This window comes from Orycteropus afer, unplaced genomic scaffold (assembly GCF_000298275.1).
Source record: "Orycteropus afer afer isolate SDZICR_OR568_19922 unplaced genomic scaffold, OryAfe1.0 scaffold00037, whole genome shotgun sequence".
Classification (NCBI taxonomy): Eukaryota; Metazoa; Chordata; class Mammalia; order Tubulidentata; family Orycteropodidae; genus Orycteropus; species Orycteropus afer.
In genome coordinates, this window is record NW_006921624.1 from 161,271 (window position 1) to 181,796 (window position 20,526).

Genomic DNA, 20,526 nt, shown 5'->3' on the forward strand with positions numbered 1-20,526 from the left:
CTTCTGTCCCAAACTCCTGGTCTTCTGCCAGCCCATATGCCATCTCCTTTCTAGAGCTTTCCTGCCCCACCCCCATGCCCTGGGCAGAACAGGCCACTTCATCCTCTGGGCTCCCAAAGCCCCCTGTCCATCCCTCTCTGGCGGCTTCCACCTCTTTGTACCATCCTTGTCTATCTCCATGGAAGGCTCGCTGGCAGACACCCGCCTCTGGAGAGCAGGCCTTAGGCACCAGGTCAGACAACTGAAAAATTTACAACATTCAGCAGGCATTTGTTGAATTTTAATGATGGTAATTTTTGGTTATAGGAGCTCTGGTGGCATAGTGCCTAAGGCATTTGGCTGCTAACCAGAAGGTTGGCAGTTCAAATCCACCAGCCACTCCTCGGAAGGAAGGTTGGGTAATCTACTTTGCTATGAGTCGGAATCGACTCGATGGCAGAATCTTTGGTTGGAGTTTCTGGGTGGTGCAAATGACCTTCTAGCCTCCTTCCTGGCAAGTTGGCACTTCTAGTCTACCTGGTGCATCAGAAGGAAGGCCGGTGTACTTCTAAAAACTCAGCCATCGAAAAGACATGGAGCACAGCTCTACCCTGATACACAAGTCAAATCGGCTTGATGGCAACTATTTTCTTCTTTCAGTCTTGAGTCATTAACCCTGACCCAACTGCCATCATTTCTCTGGGAAGATTTTCATAAAGATTTTAGCTTGTGCAATGCAGACCTCGTACAGGGACAGCTGTCCCCACCCCTGCAAAGTTATCCACATTCCTCTCTCAAAATAGTGCTTGTGTATAACTGAACTGGGCAGGTCGCAAGCAGGTTTACAAAGACTTTCCAGATGGAAGACACATTAGCTGGGGCTTTCTTAGGCAAGGATACCTTTTTCCTTCTTGGAAATCCACGTGGTTCTTAGCAGGTCAGCCAAGCCTTATGTTTCATTCCCAGTGAAAATGGTTTCCAGAAAATTGGTAAAATTATAAAGTATGGGGCCCTTTATGCTCCGTTTCTCAATGTCATTCATTCATTCATTAGAAATCTCAATAAAAGCAAGCATTTTCAGTTTTTCCAAGTAAATGTGAATTTCACGTATGATTCTGCAGGGTCCAGCAAATATATTTTCATGTGGTGATGACTCTCAAGGCTGGGAAGCTTCCTGAAATGAACAAACCACTAGCCTTGGGCATAGAAGCTTAACAAAACCCACAATGGGAGTGTTTGCTAGGTCATCTTCCTACACTGGGGGTATTATTCAAGTCTCAGGTCTTTTTCTGGGAAATGAAAATGAGACAGAATTTACAAATAAGATCAATGGCAGGCCATTTCCTCAATACCCACGATCTTAAGACACCATGCTAGATATTTCTATCATCTCACTTAGTCCTTAGGTTCACCTCATGTGGGAGGTACCATCATTACCCCCATTTCACCCAGGAGGAAACTGAGAGGCCCAGAGAGTTCTCCTGGGTGGTGAGGTGTAGAGATGGAAACCGAACTCAGCCTGGCCTATGTCAAAGCATTCTTGCTGCCCATGAAGTTTGGCCCCCTCTTCTAAAGGTGGTTCAGGAAACATCACTGCCTCCTACCACAAAGGGAAATGCTTCCACCATCAATTCAAGGCATTTCTATGTCCTGAAACAGGCGAGATTCGGTCCACGATGTCTCCCCGGACAATGTTTAAACATTGGGCTTTATGAGACCAGGAGTGAGAAAGTGCCTGACTATTCTTCATTCCTGCCCCAACCTGGAGTGGTCCCAGGGCACATCTGTCCTGTGCCCCGGTAATGCAAACCCAGGCAGATGCTGGCGGGACTGGGGGCATCTTCGCTCAATAGCCACTGCTCAGGAGCAGCCCAATTACACTTAACTATGTCATTACTCCATCCAACATGTGCGACGAGACGCTGTGGACACTGCTGCCGGTGCATCCCACTGCCTCCCAGCCTTGTTCATGAAATAATTACGGAGCTCTCTCCTCTGCCAAATGAGGCTGTAATTAACCCTAATTGCTCGAAATGCAACTGGCTAATTCTGAGAGATTAATCAAGGGGGATTCAATTGTTAATAAATGACTTAATATGACAAATTGCTACATTACCTGAGGAGGCCCCACTGCCCCCAGCCATCAGCTCAATGTCCTGGTGGACTCTGGACCAACAGTGTCCCTGGGCTTCCCAGCTTTCTGGGATCTGCCTCCCCAAATTCCACCTAGCAAATGGGCCCTGCCTTCCCACCAGGAGAGAAAATAGAATTTGAAAAGCATACTGTGTGGTCATGTGAGCATGAATACATGGGCACACACACATAACACATACACACACACACCATGTTCACTAGCTTATATGGTGTTTACGTGTGAATCAGCAAAGCTGCCCCTTCTCTTGTGCTGACGCAGCCTTCCCTCAGGGATCATGGCTTGGTGCAGTGCACAACCTATACAACTATACAACAAGTCAAATATCTCTTAACCTGAAGTCCTCCAACTGGAACTAAGGAGTTAAATGCTGTGACGAGCCTTCCAGGGTTCAGGAAGGTGGCTCCTTGAGTCTCCCTTTTGTCCTAGAACTCATACCCTGAGATGAAAAGCCCACCCTGGACAATTGCTTTTCATACAATTCAGGCTGATAGACCCACAGGCCCCTACAGGCTCTAGCTCTGGCTAACCTCCCCAGCCCAGATCTCTGGCTCCTCCAGGCCTTTGTCTGCTGCTTCCTCCAGGAAGCTTTCCTGGCCCATCTAGTTTGGATCAGGTGCCTTGGTATGGCTCAACCTGCACTTCTCCTTCACCCTATTTTTTTATCTTTCTCTCCAGGAAGGGTGCGTGCTCCCTGAGAGCAGGTCTGCGTCTGCCTCACACACAGCCATGTCCCTGGGGGTGCTATCCACATATCTATGGTTCCTTAGCTTTGTAAGCATTTGGGGACTCCTCTGGGACTGGCCTGGGACTGGTGTGTCTTCTGGTGAAGGCCCTACCCCAGAGGAGTTCTCCATCTGAGAAGGGAGGCCCACCAGGAATGAATGTCCCCAATGTGATGTGATCATGGCCATGAGCCAGTTGCACACAATTAGCAGGGAGTGGGATGGGAAGACTCCCTGAAGCAGTGGCATTTACACTGAGACTTGGAGGAGGAGTGTGATGGGCAGGGGGCGGGGGCATTCCAGGTCCGAGGAACAGCACATGTAAAAGTATGAGTGTGTGAAGTAGCTGAGAACCCCTGGAGGCCCCTTCAGAAAAGCCGCAGACAATTGCTTGGCTCTCTGAGGAGCCTACAGAGAAAGTCAGGCCGACATAGGGACACCAGTGTTCCCCAAGGTTCTAGACGTGTTCCTCTGGTTCTAGGAGAGCAGGTGCAGTTAAGACCAAAGGGGGGGCAGACTTTGTCTCAGCGTAAATAACTTACTGCTTCTGAATATGGCCCCCAAGCTCATTCTCTGCCTTCCGGCAAATCCCTTACTCTCTCCTCTGAGTGCCCACAGCCACTTCAATGTCCCTTTAACCAGCACTGATCCCTCTGAGATAAAGCTTTTCTGTTCACACGGAAAAGTTCTGCCCTGGGTATGGCACAGAGGAGGCTTCTTTGCTGAATTAAATGAAGAATTCACTCAATGAGGTAATGAGCTCTGTTACTGGAAGTATTCAAGAAAGGGCTTTGCCTAGATGCTGCCAAAGGGATGGGAGCTTATAGAAAGCAGCCTTGGGGATCTATGTTCTTCTGAAATTCTTTAACACGCTGCAGACAAAGGAAAAGAGCTTACCTGTGGGTCGGGAGGATGTGCAGGCCCTGGGTTGTGGCAGAGGTTGTTTGGGTTCCCTCCGTGGGGCATGGGGCTGGGCTGTCCTGCCATCCTGCATGCCAGCCTCACAAGGGCACAGGCTGCAACAGAGAACAAGAGCATCCTTACACACATGCCGGCTCATTTTCTCTAAGGACTTTCATTTGCCCCATTTTATAGCCATGTCGGCTGAGGTACAGAGTGGCCTGAGGTCAGACACCCAACTCAAAAGTGGCAGGGCTAGGACTCAAACATAGGCCTGATGCCAAAGGCTGTGGTCTTTCACCCTATCGCCCGGCCAGAGGGAGCCCCACCTCCATCCCAAGCCTCCTCCAGCTGGAGGCTGCTTGATGGTGGGGACAAACGGGCCAACAGCACTCAGAACACTGCTGCTGGCCACAGTGTCATAGGATGACCCTACCCCCCTGACCATGACTGTGACCCTTACCAATAACACTGATACGGTTGTGGCAGTGTGGCAGGCAGTGCCCTCCCTGTGGACTTTACATGATTAACTCAGTCCATCCTCACAAGCCCCTAGAAGGCAGTGCGATTTCTTGTCTCTGATGTACTAGATGAGGACACCGAGGCACTGAAAGGTTCAGTGACCTTCCTGAGATCACAGGAGGAGCTGGATGCCATCTCCACCAGAGTCCATGTTCTTAACCATCTCCCCACGGCTGCAGTGTTTACTGAGCACCTACTGCATGCCAGGCATATACTGCACCACAACATGAAGTACATAGTATTCTGGCACTCCAAAGATAGTCATGTCCTAATCCCTGGAACCTGTGACTGTGTTATGTTACACGGCACAGGGAAATGAGATCTGCAGATGGAATTAAGGCTGCGAATCAGCTGACCTTACAATAGGGAGATTATCCTGGATGTATCAGGGTAGGTCCAGTATAATTACAAGGGTCCTTAAAAGCAGAAAAGGGGGACCAGAGAGGAGGTCAGTCTGACGTGGCGTAGAAGGGCTTGACCCGCCATTGCTGGCTTTGAAGATGGAGAAAGGGGCCACAGCCAAGGAATTGCAGGCAGCTTCTAGATGCTAGAAAAGCCAAGGAACCAGATTCTCCCCTAAACCAAAAAACCACACTCACTGCCGTCGAGTCGGACCCGACTCATAGCGACCCCTCCTTGGGTTTCCAAAGCGGTATCACTAAGAAAGTAGATTACCCAACCTTCCTTACGAGGAGTGGCTGGGGGGGTTTGAACCGCCAGCCTTCTGGTCAGCAGCCACATGCTTTAGGCATTATGCCACCAGAGCTCCTAGATTCTCCCCAGTTGTTGTTGTGTTATGTGCCGTCGAGTTGGCCCCGACTCATAGTGACCCCTCCTTGGGTTTCTGAGGCAGTACGACTACGGAAGTAGATTGCCCCATCCTCCTTCTGAGTTTGAACCGCCAAGCTTCTAGAGCTCTGAAAAAGAACACTATCCTGCTGGTACCTTGATTTTAACCCAGTGACACTCCAGTGGACTTCTAACCTACAGAACTGTAAGATAATAAATTTGTGTTGTTTTAAGCCACTGAGTATGTGGTAGTTTGTTACAGCAGCCAAAGAAAACAAATATACCCCATTTCACAGAGTGAGTGTTGCCTGGGGGTGTCCCGGCTGGAGGACACGGTTTGAGCTGGGCTCTGGAAATCACTACAAGCTGTGTCCTCTGGCCAGGCAGCAGTCTCTCAGCGGCAGGGGGCAAAGATGGGGGATGAGACAGTTTAGAGGCCCATGGGGAGGGAGAGGACATGGGTGTGGGCTGAGGGACCCTGCAGAGGGGCCTGGAATCTGAGCCAGGAGCCCACCGCACAGGGCAGTCCTATGGGGGGATCCATGCTGACCCTGCAGCTGGTCCTCGGATCTGAGCTCTCGCTGGAAAATTTGAGCAGACGTGGGAAGGAAAGGACACAGTCCGACCCCAAAGTGAGGGACCAGTCCCACGAGACACACTGTCCCTCATTATGTCATCCTGATGAGGTAGCCAGGATTATCTCCAGTGCATAGATGGGGAAACTGAGGCTCTGAGCAGGGAAAGGGTCTATTGGCGGTCCTCTCACCACTGAGGGAGTACCAGATGTGCTCTATATGCGCCCAACTTGAAAGCCTTGCACCTTCCACAGCCCCATTCTCATACTTCTTTTGGGGCACTGTCCTACCCCTGTCCCTGGTCATTACTTCCATATGCAGTCAAGCTGGCTGCCTGGATGGCCAGAAGGGACAGACCTTGAGTCAGACTGATGCAGCAGCTCCAAGAAGAACCTCACATGCCCATCCTCGCACCAAGCACCATGACCCTGGGAAGGCCGAGGTCCCAGGCCTGCCCACAGCCCTCTGCACAGGGAGTCACTGAAACCTCCAGAGCGTGGCCTGTTGCTCTCAGAGGCCCCAGGAGAGCCAAGCAGCCAGTCCTCGGTAACCACAGCTGTCCCTGATGAAGCACCACGATGTGCCTGTCCCGAGCTGAACACCATCTGAGCATCACCCGCAATCTCATCTCCACTCTTAGCCATCTGTTCTGGCCTTCCCATTGGACAAGCACCTCTGGGGCAGGGGCTGAGGCTTACGCACCCAGAAAATGCTGTGAGGCCCAAGCAGAGAGCCGGCACCCATCCTCTGATTCTCCTTGATGTTGGGGAAGCCCTCCTGTTCAGGAGGAAAGATCTTCATTCACTCCACAGGCATTTCTGGAGCATCTTCTGTGGGCCCGAGCCAGACCAGGGCTCCGTTGGGCTGCTGCAGAGGCATGGAAGGTGTCCAGCACAGTGTGGGGGCTCTGAGAACCTCAGCTGCTACGACTTCAACCCAACCCACTGGATGTCTCAAAGGCACCCCAATTCACACATCCAAAACGGAACCCTTTCCAGGGCTGCCCCTGGGTTTTGGAGCAGCTTTGCCGATACCTCCAGGAGAGCTGGAAGTGCCTGGGAATTGAGGACCAGCCCCCCTCCCCCCCATTGTTTCCAATCCTGATGCCACACTCTTCGTATAGTCCAGCTTCTTGGATTATTTGCTCAGCATACAGATTGAATAAGTATGGTAAAAGGATACAACGCTGACATACACCCTTCCTGTTTTAACATGCAATGTCCCCTTGTTCTTGGTCTATGTGCATCGTTCCTTGGAAGTGAGAATGGCCAGACTTCGTCTCACCTACTTTGGTCATGTCAGAAAGAACCATTTCCTGGAGAAGGCTGCATGCTTGGTAAAGTGGAGGGTCAGCAAAGAAGGGAAATGAGATGGACTGACACAGCGGTTACAACGATGGGCTCAAGCACAGCAAGGACTGTGAAGACAGCACAGGACCGGGCAGTGTTTGCTCTCATACACGGGGTCGCTATGACTCGGAGCCGACTGGACGGCACCTGATAAGCACCTTGTTTGTGGTTAGCGGACCAGAGTTGCCTCTGACTCAGAGTTAAACCATGCACGGCAGATTGACATGCTGCCCAGGCCTATACCGTCCCCATGGTTTGGTTTGGTGATTAGATAGATAGTCACGATCCAAAGAGGCTTCACTGGTTGATTTTCAGAAGTGAATTGGCAGGCCCTTCTTCCTAGTCTGACCTAGTCTGGAAGCACCATTGAAACCTATCTGGCCACAAACAAGCCTCCACTGACAGAGAGTTGGTGATGATGCGCGAGGCGTGTTGGCTGCGACCGGAACTGGGGCTCCTGCATGAAAAGGACGTCTATCAAGACCTAAGACACCCACTGAGCTTGACCATCGGCCTCCCCAGCTTTGTCCCTGAAGGTACCAAGCTTCCCAGAACCTTCATGGTGGCGTCCAGCACTCATTCTTCCTCTGTGTTCACGGGACAGACCCAGAGCCCCTCTCATTGGCTGTTTTGGGGGTAAAACTGCTCTCCAGAATACAAGATAAACGGCAGAGAGCGAGGTCACTGAGGAGCAGACACCACAGATGCAGGACACAGGGCAGCAGGAGCCTTTGCCAGCTGAGTGGTCTGTAGGGCAGCCGCCCCAAAAGAGGCTGCGTGAACCTTCTGAAATTGCCAAAACTCAATCAGTTTGGATCCACAAACGTGGCAGCTTTATATGGCGCATCCTGATGTATGAAGACGAACAGGTGATCTCTTGTTCTTTCTGTAAATGTTTCTCTTAAGGAAACCAGTCAGGGCCACGGAGCATAATCTCAAGTCAGTGTCACATGGACGGGCATTATGGGCTGTGGTTCGCAGGCCTGTTCTCCCCACACCCTGCACCTCTGGGTCTCCTGGTGCCGGAGACTCTCCCCGCCAAGCCCTCCTCCTCCCTATAGGCCACCAAGGCCACCTTTCTGACATGCACATGGGCGTACAACCCCCCACACACACACATCCCCCACCATCTGTGGCTGAGCTTGTGGACTGGAACACAATCCCAAGGGACACAACCGAGGACCTGGGGTACAAAAAGCCCCAGGATAAACAGATAAACGCGGAGCAGTTTCCCAAGGCATGCTGTTACTCAGGTGGGATGTGTACACAACAGACCGGATATGAGATGGAGCAGAATGTAAAATGCGCATGAATTTTAAGATAAAACCAGAAACTCCTGCAGGCTCTGCGGCTGCTTCGGGCTGCACCCCCAGACCCCTCGGGGTGACATGTTCACTGTCCTCTGCCCTTAGGGAGACCTCCGGGGAAAGGTTGGAAAACTGTCTTTAGCAGAAAAGTTCCATCTTTATCTCAGAAAGCACCTGACTCGGCCCAAGGCCTCTGAGGGACGGTCGTATGCACTCATTCCTGCATCTCTGCCCACTGGCTCACAGGCCTCCCACGAACTGGAAACTGTGACAGTGTCCGTCTCTGAATACCCTTTCCTCACCCCACCTCACCTAGCCTCCAAGGCCCAAGGGCTACAAGACCAGTGGGCCTAGGTATGAAGCTGGCCCTGTCACTCATCAGCTGGGACCCTGAGCAAGTCTCACTGGGCAGGGATGTTTACGAATGTTGTTCCCCACCTTCCTTGTGTGGCATTAATGGGGTCCTCCAACCTCTGCGCCCAGAGGCAGCAGCCTTAGCAACTCACCCTATGGCCTCAGACGGGGTGTCCAGGAGCATCAATAGGGCAGCCCAGGCCCCAACAGAGATAACAGCAATAATGACACTAGCTAGCAGTTACTGTGCCCTTATTACACTAGGTCCCGCTCCAAGTGCTTCACTTAACGTAGACTATCCCATTCTAATACCACCACTACCATTGTTCCCATTTCACAGATGAGGAAACTGAGGCACGGGGAGGTTAAAAGATTTACCCAGGTCACACAGACCATAGGTAGTGAACCCAGGACTCCAAGCTATGATGTCTTTGCCCATAACCAGTGTGTTACACTCCTGAAAGTTTCAAACAGCAATACAAACACCAGCTACCACCATTTTCCTTTCTACATGGTTCTGCCATAGAAAAAGTCCTCTCCCCACCTAAGACCAGGGCCTGTGCTGAGAGTGTAGGGGTGATCCCAGGGCTGGTCGGCCACAAGGGGCCATTTTCCCTCCCAGGGGTCCCATGGGCAGCAGCCCCCATAGACTTTGTCCTCCAACATGTGGCCAAGTTAATGGTCTGAGAAATTACTAAGAGCTGTTCTGCTTCTGTAAAGATTTGCAGCCTTGGAAACCCTTATACGGCAGTTCTACTCTGTCCTCATTGAGTCCGAATTGACTAAGTGGCAGTGGGTATGGGTTTTGGTTTAAGAGTTGTTCTGTCCAAGCTCCCCAGTAAGAGGAAGGGCCTTTGTTCTGGAGAGAGGCAGCCAAGGAGGAGTCCACAAGTCACTGCCCACCAAGTGCCAGCGAAGGCCATATATTAAGGGGACAGAGGGTGGGAGGAAAGAAGGCAGGCAGGCAGGCAATGAAGGTCTTCTGAGCACTTTTCATGGGGCAGGTCTTTCCTGTTCATATTCAGGCAGGTGGTAGTCCTTTTTCACAGATGGGAAAATTGAGGTTCAGAGACAGAACAGTGTCATGTAGCTGCAGAGGGACGATCCAAAACCAGATCTGACTCCAAAGCCCCTGCTTCCTGGTGTGAGTCATCCGGGGCCCTGGGTTTTAGGGACTTTGTGTTCCTGTTTCTCTATGTCCCAACTGAAACTCAACCCTCTTACCGCGAAAATTCCTGCCACAACCGGCTTCTTAGGGGCTTCAGATGCAGAAAGACCAAGGCAAAGGGATTTAGCGCCAAGTGACCTGCAGAGCGGGCTGAAGACCTTTGGCACATGTGAGTGGGTGGGCACCTCTGGGGAACTGCCTGACCCCAAGATCCCTTGGCTCCTGCTAAGTTGCAGAACAATGAGGCAGCGGCTGCCAGGACCAAGTCAGGGGCCAACAATCCCTGGAATGCAGAACCCAGAGCCACAGGCCCGGATCGAACACCACCTCAAACAGGACCTTTCTTCTGGAGGGAACATGGCCCTGTTTCCAAGGCACAGCACAGACAGTGTGGCTCCAACCCGCATTTCCAACTTTGGTGTGAATGGCAACAGTGTATCAGGAGGAGCTTGGGAGCCAGACTGCCTGGGTTCAAGTCCTGGCCCAGCTTCATTTAACCATGCTGTGTCAGTTTCCTTATCCGGAAAATGCAGCCAAAACCGAGATCCACCTCTCAGGGTATTAGGGAGGAATGATAGCCTCCACGTGACCGACGCCAGAACTGAGGTCCAGAGATAGGAAGGGACTTGCCAGGGTCACACAGCTGGTAAGCAACAGGGCAGGAGCTATCACATCCCAGAGGCCTGCTCTGTCTACCGTATCCCCTGGCCTCTCTGGGATCACTCTGAGCAAACACCTTTCTCAACACTTTGTGCACTGCAGCTTCCTGTGCAAAGCCCTCTGATTGGCTCCTCCCTGCCCCCGCCCCTCCCCAAGGCTCTTACTAGGGTGGGGTGGGGGGATGACCTCAGGGAGGCACAGGAGCTTGGGTTTAATCCAGGCACTCTCAGGAAGGGATCAGCTCCTGCACTGGGCTGAGCTCTGTGGTTCCAACTGGCCTTTCTGACCAAGCCTGCTGCCTGATCTAATTTCTAGAAACTTCATCTAGGGGGGAGTTGCGCCTCTCCTTTTCCCCTGCCAACCGTCATGCCTCAGGAGCCAACAGCTCATGGGGGCCCCTCCCAGTGACCCCCAGACACCGGGAAGGCTCAGGAAGGTTCTGCATGTTGTATGGCGGTACATTTCGCATGCTGTATAGGCACATTATCTGCGTACCTCTCATCTTACTCCAAAATCCTGCTCTGGTAATGCAGACTGTGTCCTGCCTGCCTTTATCTGCACACGTGTGTGTGTGTTTGAGTGCACATATACGGTCAGGCTTCACCTGACGTCCACAAGGCTTGGAGCCAATGCACTTTGTCAGTCCATTCAGGCAGGGGTGTCACTGTCCCTGTTTGGGGGTGAGGTGGTGAAAGTCAGTATAGGTCCCGGGCCAACAGGTTCTGTCAAGGCTTCAGGAGAACCATAGAGACAGCCTTGGGCAGCTCAGCCTGAAATAAGTCTACACTGTGGTAAGAGCTGTGACATGAACTTGCTTTCCTGACTAGTGAACTTGTGAGCAACTAGAAAAAGAAACTCAACTGACTTAGTGCCCCACCACAAGGTCTGAGACAGAACAAATGGCCCACGCATGCAGACTGGCTGGAGGAGAGGATGACAGGAGATAAGAACTGTCCCACCGCCAAGGCAGCGTGTACGCCAACGCTGCACACACAGCATCTTGTCCAGCCTCACAACCACCCTAGGCAGGAGCCGCTAGAATCACACTGTGCAGAGGAGGAAACAAAAGTTCAGAGAAGTTAAGTGACAGGCTCAAGGTCATGAGCGGGTGACGGGGAGGACTGACATTTGTAATCAACTCTGTATGACAGCCCTAGCTCATTCTGCCTTAGAAGACTGAACGAGTCAATCAATCAATTCTGACCCAGAGAGATGGGTCCGGTGATGTGTCCTTCCCCTGCCCCACACCCTCTTCTCTCCAGGTCTTGAGACAAGCAGACGTTACCCATTCATCACTTGACAGGAAGCAGCCAGACCTCAGGCCAGAGTCATGGGGGCCTGGCAAGCCAGCAGGGATCAACCGCAGATGGTGTCTGGCTTTTCGACTGGTCCTCTATCCCCTCCACCCAGATTCCATGGCTCCACAACCAGTGGAAGCTGGCCTCTGTAAGGTGCAGGGGAATAGGTGAGGCACAGAGTGGCTCCTAGACGCCCCCTCTTCTTCAGGGCTGCAAGCATCCCTGCAGGTGGGCCTGCAGAACCTGGGATCCAGCAGGTGGGGGTGATGCAGTGTCCACCCAGCTGACAGGTCACCATAGCACAATGCCTGCATGGGCACTGGCTTTTCTTCCCACCAGACTCCCCTCCCTGGCATTGCTTCCCCAACCCCGCCTTTCCCTCCCAATTCAGCTCTCTTCATCTACCGCCTACCTTCTTCTTCTCTTTCCAGCCTGGAGCCTATTTCTGGAGCGCTAGACCTTGACTGTCAACAACCACAGACAACACTGACTCAACTCGTCCAGATCGGAGCTTGCCTCCCTGCCCAAGTTCCAATCTCTGAGAAGGGGTCAGTCCCTCTGCCTGCCCAAGGGTCCAGCAGGAACCCAGGCTCACCCCAAACTCCCTGCCATCCCTCGTGGCCCACACTTGGTCTTCATCCAGTCCTGTTGATTCTTCCCCTAAGTACATCTCCACCCTCCCGGAAAACCCCTGCCCTTGCCCCTTCTCAGTGAGGTCCCCGCAATTCTCCTCCTTGCTTTGCCAGTCACCATCACCATCCCCTCCAACCAGACCTCCAGCCCAGTGCAAGAAAGGTTTTCCCAACACACAGATCTGAACCCACTGCTCCTGCTGAAGCTCTACGAGAAAAGACCCCCACATCTGAGCAGGGCATGTCAACCTCTTATCTGAAGGGCACTTCCCAAGAGGCACTAGGGGAGAATCTGCCCTTCCCCAGGACGCAGCACCTGGCCCCTCTGGGCCTGGAACACCCACCCACCAAGGACCTCTCCCGAGGCCAAGTTCCACTGCTCCAACAGGCTCAGTCTCTGGGCCTTACTTTGGCTCTGATGCCTCTTATGTCATCTTGGGCAAGTCCTGTGCCCTCCCCAAGCCTCAACATCCTCACCTTGCAGGGGGCTAGCAGGACTCCACGGGCACACAGTAGGTATCAACAATACCGAGCACCCTGCTCTCCCCACTTCATGGCGTCATATAAACTCCTCCCTAACAGCAGGCTGTTAAGAGCACAAAGGGCTCCCTCTGTAATCATCTCTTCTTCCTCTGCCAATGTGTAAAGGCAGGGACTGAACTTAATGGGCATCTCTCCATCTCCTGTGCCTGGCCCAGGGCCTGGCACAAAACAGGCATCCAGAGAGAATGGCTGGATACACTGGTAACCAACACATGGAGGAGGGCTCCTTCCATCCTGGGACCCTGACCACTCTGCCTTCAAGCTCAGAATGCCCATGGTTACAGATCAGACAAAAGTCAATTCCAAACAAACCACACCACACAAGGCAGGGCTTCCAAGAGCCTTGTTGAAATTGAAGAGGCTCCTGATCACCTTTCACTTCCTCCTTCTCGGGTAATAAAACCCGATTCTGGAAGGAAAAAAAAAATGTAGGAGCCTTAAACATTTTCTCTCTCAGTTAAAGCAGCAATGAGGAATGTGGTTTCTGTCCTTGCAGGGCTGTTGGCTCTGGAGAGCCAACGTTGGCAAGGTGGCCTTGTCCTGTCTGTCCCATACTGTCCCTTCTGGAGATGAAGCTGAGACCTGCTGAGCACTGCCAGGCCTTGTACTATCCTGTCAAATCCTTGCCATGCATGGGTAGCCACACCCCCTCCCCATTTTACAGACAAGAAACCAAGGTGCAAGAGAAGTGCAGTGACTTGCCACGCTCACACAGTTGGTATGTGGCTGGGCCAAACCTGAGTCTCTCCAAAGCCTGGGGTAACCCACAGAGACCCTCTCAGAGACCCTATAGAGACAGGGGAAGCTGGACTCTCACTCTGCTCAGTCTCAGACCCCCCAGGTGGGTCCTTTGCCATCCCAAGAGCTCCTGCCTTCCTTCCTGGGAGATGAACTTCCTCTGTCCTCAAGGTCTTGGTGCATTTTGCTTCTCCTGCCTGGAACTGTCTCTTGGTAAACCCTTCTGCCCACAACACAGGGCACTTCCTCCAGGCAGCCTTCCTTGATTGTCTGGGGGCAGTCAGTCACTCCTAACACCACAGCCCTGGTCCCTCTCCCCAAGCTGTTACTGCCTACCCATGAGTCTTCCTCTCCCTCAACAGGGAGATTTCCTCAAGGGCAGAGGCCAAGCCACTTACCTCCACAGCCCCAGCAGTGGCAGAGGAAGGGAGGGCCAGGTAAACACTGACCCAACACATAAACACCAGAGGCAGGTGTGAGAAGCTGGGGCCCCTAGCCAGTTTGCCCTAAGGGCTTTTAAGGGAAGAGATTGGGGTTCAGAGCAGAAATTATCCCCAAATCCTGTCTCAGACGTGGCCATAGCTGACAGTGGAGGGTGGAGACCGAATGGAAATCCCTCAGAGAGCGTGCACAATCCGACCCACCAGCCTCTACACGGGGGATGTTCTCACAGCCCTGGCCTCCCTTAATTCTCTCTCCTGCCCGTTTTAAGGTTTGAAGGAGGGGATCTTCCTGGAGGGAAAAACTTCTGTGGAGAACTCACTGCCCAGATATCAGGAAGGCACCCAGCCCACACCCAGAGACATAGGAATTACTTTTTCTGCTTCCCAGTACCCATAGCAGTGGTTCCTGGGTGGCCCAAATGGTTTGTTCTCAGCTACTAACTGAAAAGCTGGTGGTTCAAACCCAATCAGCAGCACTGAGGAAGAAAGGCCTGGTGGTCTGCCTCTGTAAAGATACAGCTGAGAAAACCCTGTGGGGCAGTTCTACTCTGTAACACATGGGGTCACCATGAGTCGGAATTGATGGCAGGCGGGTTGGTAACCTCAGCAGCTCTGGTGAAGCCTGGGCATTATCCGCAGCAGCACCAACCCCCCCATGGCCAGGGTGGTGGCAAAAGCCAGGCTGATGACACGGCCCCACTGGCAGCCCCCACTGGGCAGGCGGTCAAGTGGGCGGCGAGTGGCAGAGATGCAGCCTGGCCCAGGTGGCGCCCTGAGCCCAGGCCAGGGAAGTCTCACAGGGCTGAGGGCAAATGCCAGGAAGGGTGAGTCTCCACAGCGAGAGGCAGGGCAGGGGCTAAGTACCTTGGGAAGTGCTCCTAAGAAGCTCCAGGAAGGGTCTGCTCTGCTGGGCGCTGAGGGTGGATGCACCATGCTCTTGCTCTGGCTGCCACAGGAGAAGCCTCTGTAGGGTGGGTGAAGGAAGAGGGGCCCACGTCTCTGTACGGGACTTCCCCTACTCAAAACTCTGGTCCCCAGCTACCGCCAAAAGGAAACTCCCCCACCACGCGCTCCTCCAAAAATAGCTCCGCTGCCACCTTCATGGTGAATGGAACTTGTCACAGCCGCCACACAGCTCACTGCTCAGCAGGGACTGGAATCTGAGGGCAGTGATCAAGGGATGGTCTTGGAGAGGGTGTATGGCCCTAAGCCAGTGCAACTGGGAACATCATCAGAGTGCAACGTGGGACCACCCAGTCCCGCTCCCCTACTTTAAGCACCAGGAAACAGAGGTGAGAGGGCTTGCCCAAGACTGTGAACACAGCAGCAACAGCACCTGGCCAGAGACTTGAGCTCCTTACCGCTCAGGCAAAGGGATTCGCCCTCCAGGTTCTATCTGTACCCCAACCGAGAACCAGGGACACAGCCAGACAACAGGTGCCAGGAACAAGCCAGCCTAGGCTCTGAGGGGATGAGGGATTCCTTCCTTTGCCCCTCATGTTCCATCCCCACCCTTCTCCACTGGGGCCCAGCAAATGCTGAGAAGCAGACACGTTCGTGCTGTCCTTAAACTTTAACCGGCGGTACAGTTAATGCGCTCGGCTGCTAACCACAAGGTTGGAGGTTCATGGTCCCCAGAGGCACCTTGGAAGAAAGGCCTGGCAATCTACATCTGAAAAATGAGTCATAGAAAACTCTATGGCACACAGTTCGACCCTGACACACATGAGGTTGCCATGAGTTAGAACCGACTTGACATTACCTGGTTATTCTCTCCTGTGTACGCTGGGCCGAAGATGCGTACTGACCATGAGAAATTAAAGCCTTGGGAAGAAGTGGTCCTGGCTTTAAGTCCTGGCTCCACTTTGCACAAGAATAGTACTTACCACCCCAGGCTGCTGGAGGCTCACCTGACACTACATGGATCAACAGTGCTTAGCACCAGCCTGGCACCCAACAGATACTCAATCAATGCAGTTATGGTTTTGCTGATTATCACATCCTTACTTGGGTCCCAAAACAAGGCCAAGCATCCAGGAACCAAGGACTCTGTCCCATCTTCCCTTCTTTCCACATGTCCTTCCAGTTGCCTTCTCCATGCAGGGTTAGTGCTGATGACTGGAGATCTGAGCAGACTTAGAAGAAATCCCTGCTCTTATAAGGTCCTCAGGAAAGAACAGATGACAGAGTCAGAAAAGAACTCCCAAGAGAATGACTGATGGGCTCCAGCTTCCTGCCAGGCAAGGTCACGGACAGGTACAGACAAAAAGTGGAAGCCGAGGTGGCCTAGAAGGGTGGGCAGGATTTGGATTGAGGGGAAGGGGTTTCCAGGTAGAGGACACAGTGGGATCAAAGGCATGGAGGCTGGACAGACCAGCGGGTCTGGCTGGACAGAAGAGGGAATAGGTGAGAGGCATGTATGGGAAGGCTCTGCAGGTCTGCCTGAGCCCTCGAACCCCGAAAAAAGCTCTCTGTGGCCAGTGCCTGCAGTCTCCTTCAGGACAAGAGCCATCTCTATCCTGGGAAGAATATGCCCTGTGTTGCCCATCTGCAGTGTGACCGCTGGGACTGACACAGGCATATGGCAGCTGAGGTCCCAGAGGATGCGCCAAGCCAGATCCTGGCACCGGAGCCTGGCCACCTGCCAGCACACCTTCCCACAAGCCCCACACAACTGTCGGGCATATGCCAGGTGCCAGACCCCTTGGTGGCTGCAGTGGTTGGACTGCAGGACTGGAGTCCCGGCCCAAGCCGCCTGTGCATCGTGCTCCTGGAGCACAGGGTAGAGGCAGCAACAGGTCCGTGTCCTGCCACAGCCCTGGTAGGCGGTGTCACCAGCCCTGATTCACACAGGAGGCTCCAGATGGGCCAGGCAGGCCCCTGAGTTGGCACTTTATCTGCCTAAATGTGATTTTCCTCCTGTCTGCTGGGGAGGAATTCTTTCTAGCACAGACCGGCTTCTGACAGGCAACTACAACCCCTCCCAGGGCCTGGCGCGGGCTCTGAGCAGCAAGTCAGCAGCATCCAGGGAGTGCGCAGATTCACATGTTGTGAGCCAGCTCTTCCTCTTGGGCCTGAGGCACCCAGGGCCTTCTGGGAGGCTAACCTGACCCCAGAGACCCTGAGTGGTACAAATGGTTAACGTGCGAGGCTGTTAACTGAAAGGCTGGAAGTTCCAGCTCAGCCAGAGGTATCAGGAGGAAGACCTGATGTTCTACTTCTGCAAAAGCAGTCACTGAAAACCCCACGGAGCAGTTCCATTCTGACATACACGAAGTCACCACGAATTGGAATCAACTTGATGACAACTGTTTTCTTTAACCTGACTCTGTTCAGCCTCTATTCCTCCAAACACACAAACTTGTGTGCTGCTCACCTCTCCAGCCTGTCTCACCTGGGGACACAAGAGTGGGTGGAATGCAGTGCTCGAGGGGCCAGAGAGGGGAGCAGGTCCCCTAGAAGGGCCATGTGCCTCCAGCAAATCTCAGGGAGGCAGAGCACAGCTTGGTCTGTTTGGGTGACAGTGTCTCCTCCAGACAGTCCTGCCACCCCACAGGGTGTTATGGGTCAGTGGTCAGCAAAGAGTCATGGTGCTGATCTCCCAACCAAGGTCCTCTTGGACCACCAGAGTCTGGCCTGGTGTGTGTGGGGGGGCATGCGGCCATTTTCCACTCTATTGTTGTTGTTAGGTGCCATCAAGTCGGCTCTGACTCATAGCAACCCTGTGGACAGCAGAACAAAACACTGCCTGGTCCTGCACCAGCCTCATAACCCTTGCTATACCCCAGCCCATCGTTGTAGCCACTGTGCCAATCCATCTCATTGAGAGTCTTCCCCTTTTTTCCTGACCCTCCACTTTACCATGCATGATATCCTTCTCCAGGGAATGGCCCCTTCTGACAACATGACCAAAGTAGGAGAGACAAAGTCTGGCCATTCTCACTTCCAAGGAGCATTCCAGCTGCACTTCTTCCAGGACAGATTTGTTAGTTCCTCTGGCAGTCCATGGTATCTTCAGTATTGAGCCATCATGTGTGTAGTATGGTGGCCCAGGACTGACAAGTCTGCCACTCACTGGCCTTGGGCAGGTCATAGCCTGTTTCTGGGCCTCAGTTTTCCCACCTACAATCCGGGTGGGTTGGACTCCACTGTCTAGGAGTGCCCTTCCTGTGCTGTTTTTTATAAAGAAGACTTGAGACCCGCCGGGATGCCCTGAAACTGAACTGAAGCCGAGATACTGTATCTAATCATGGGCTCATTTCTAGGAAGAACCAGGTCTTTTGAGTCTGGAACTGCTCTGCTCTGGGGACACTTTCTGAGCCTTTGGTCTCCCTGCACTCTGCCCTCCCTATTCACAGCAAGCCGTGGCCACGGGGCAACATGGCTCAGACGTCTCCCAGATACATAGCCAGGGAGCAAATATTTACTGAGGCGGTGTTGTATATAGGAGGTCACTCCTGGGACACCCCCTAAGTAGTGAGTGCTGGGATGGGTCTTTCAGGGATCCAACTCACGTGCTCAAAGAGCAACCTTGCAAGGCAGATGGCATGGCCATTTGACAGATGGGAAAACTGAGGCTCAAAGCAGTTACATGGCTTTGAAGGAGTCACAGCTGGGGGGAGGTAGATCCTGGATGGGAATGCAAGCCTGAGTCCTTGCTTGGACACTCTCTGCAGTGTACAGACTGGGCGCCTCCCCTTCAGGAAGAAGCAAACCAAGAAAAAAACAGGACAGAGTATACAATTGTGTTGCAGAATCACAAAAGAAGAGGATATTGATTCCAAGTTGAGCCACCAAAGGGGGCTTCAAGGAGGCAGTGGCATTGGACCTTTGAATTGAGAGCCAAGTAGTGAGGTGACAGAGAAGCAGCATAATACAAGCTCTGGAATGTGAGAAGCTCAAGTTCAAATCCTGCACTGCCTCTGTCCTACCACATGGCCTCAGGCCAGTCCCATGGTCACTTCTTTGTAGTCCAGGAGCTGTTTTGAGGACCCAGTGAGGAAATGGAAATGCAGGCCAAGTGCCCCGCCCAGGATGATCACAGCACAGGTACACACAAGAGCTTGATAAATGTGGCTGCTGTTACTGTTATGATGACTATTATCGTCATACAAAACCAGCGCGCATCCAACAGCAACAGCCCTGCAACAAACATTTCTGGCAACCCTCTTTGCAAACCCACTGTTCACAATAAAGCCAGTTCCCACTCTTGAGGGATCCCAGACTGATGGCCAACCAGGCCTTTGGGCTCAGGGACAAGACCGCAGGCCTCTAGGGCTACCTGGGGTCCACCCCTTCAGGAGGATGCAAGAAGCCACGCTGGCTCTTGCTTCAACCTCCCAGAAGCTGGAAGTGATGGCAAAGCATTTTACAAAGTTACCACGACGATGAACCTGAGGCCCCTCCCCCCAGTGCCTCAATAAAATAAATCTTGGCCTGAGTCTGGCATGAAACTCTATACATTTACATGACTATCGTGCTTCATGATCATGAGGTTTGGGGCTCTGGCAGGTGGCGTGTGGCAGGGATGACAGTGGTCCTAGGAGAGTCACTATTTTCCGATGACTTTTATTGTCCATTATATCCCGGCGTTTACAGGGCTCTGCTCCAGGCGCTGGCAGGAATATTGCACACAGTGGGGCTGGCAGGCCTTAGTATTCCAGTCGCGGTGCTGCGGATCCACCTTTAGGTTTCATCCATCCTGCCCAAGCCTTTGTGTGAGACTGAGACCCCAGGGGGCTCCAGGGTCTCTGCTGGGGGAGGCGGGGAGGGGGTGGTTCCAGAAGCACAGTACAGGCCTGACTCCCACCCAAGCCCATTTGCTTGGTTCCAGTCTGCTGTCCCGGTCCAGGGGTCACGCCTAACTCTGTGGCCTTGCGCATTCAAGGGACTGTGCAAAGGGGAGGGGTGCAGAGATGTGCAGGAGCGGCTCATGGCAGCTGATTGTTAAATTTTTAGGAATCTTGCCAAGCAGCAGATTGGTTGCATGACATCAGCCATGATGAGAATATTTACACCATGGAAATTGGCACAGCCTACAAATCAGGGCTTCCCTCCTCCCTCTCCTCGCCCCCTACTGGGGAATCCTTTGTTAAAACATTTATCAGCATATCCTGAGTAGGAGTGATTGACTTTGAGTAAATTATTTCAGCTTTTTGAGCACCAGCTTCCTTGTGTGATAAATGAGGGCATATCTAAACTCCTGGGGCTGTTGTGAGGATTAGTGCACTCATGAAAAGTGCCCAGTGATGTCTGGTGTATAGTCAAACAAAGAAAGAAAAACTTGGTGTCATCGATTCTGATTTCTGATGACTGCATGTATTGGAGAGCACAGCGACTCCACCAACAGCATGTGTTAGAGAGCACACCTACTCCACAGACCGACCAACCAC

At 52.8% G+C, this 20,526-nt stretch overlaps 1 protein-coding gene across 1 annotated transcript in view; it reads right to left on the bottom strand.

Annotated features, from left to right (window-relative positions):
* Positions 1-3,906, bottom strand: part of NEK6 (NIMA related kinase 6) — a 41,698-nt gene extending 37,792 nt beyond the window's left edge. The window contains exon 1 of the mRNA XM_007936620.2: positions 3,754-3,906. Within this exon, the coding sequence (XP_007934811.2) occupies positions 3,754-3,906 (153 nt within the window). The remainder of the gene's footprint in view (positions 1-3,753) is intronic.
* Positions 3,907-20,526: the final 16,620 nt, after the last annotated feature.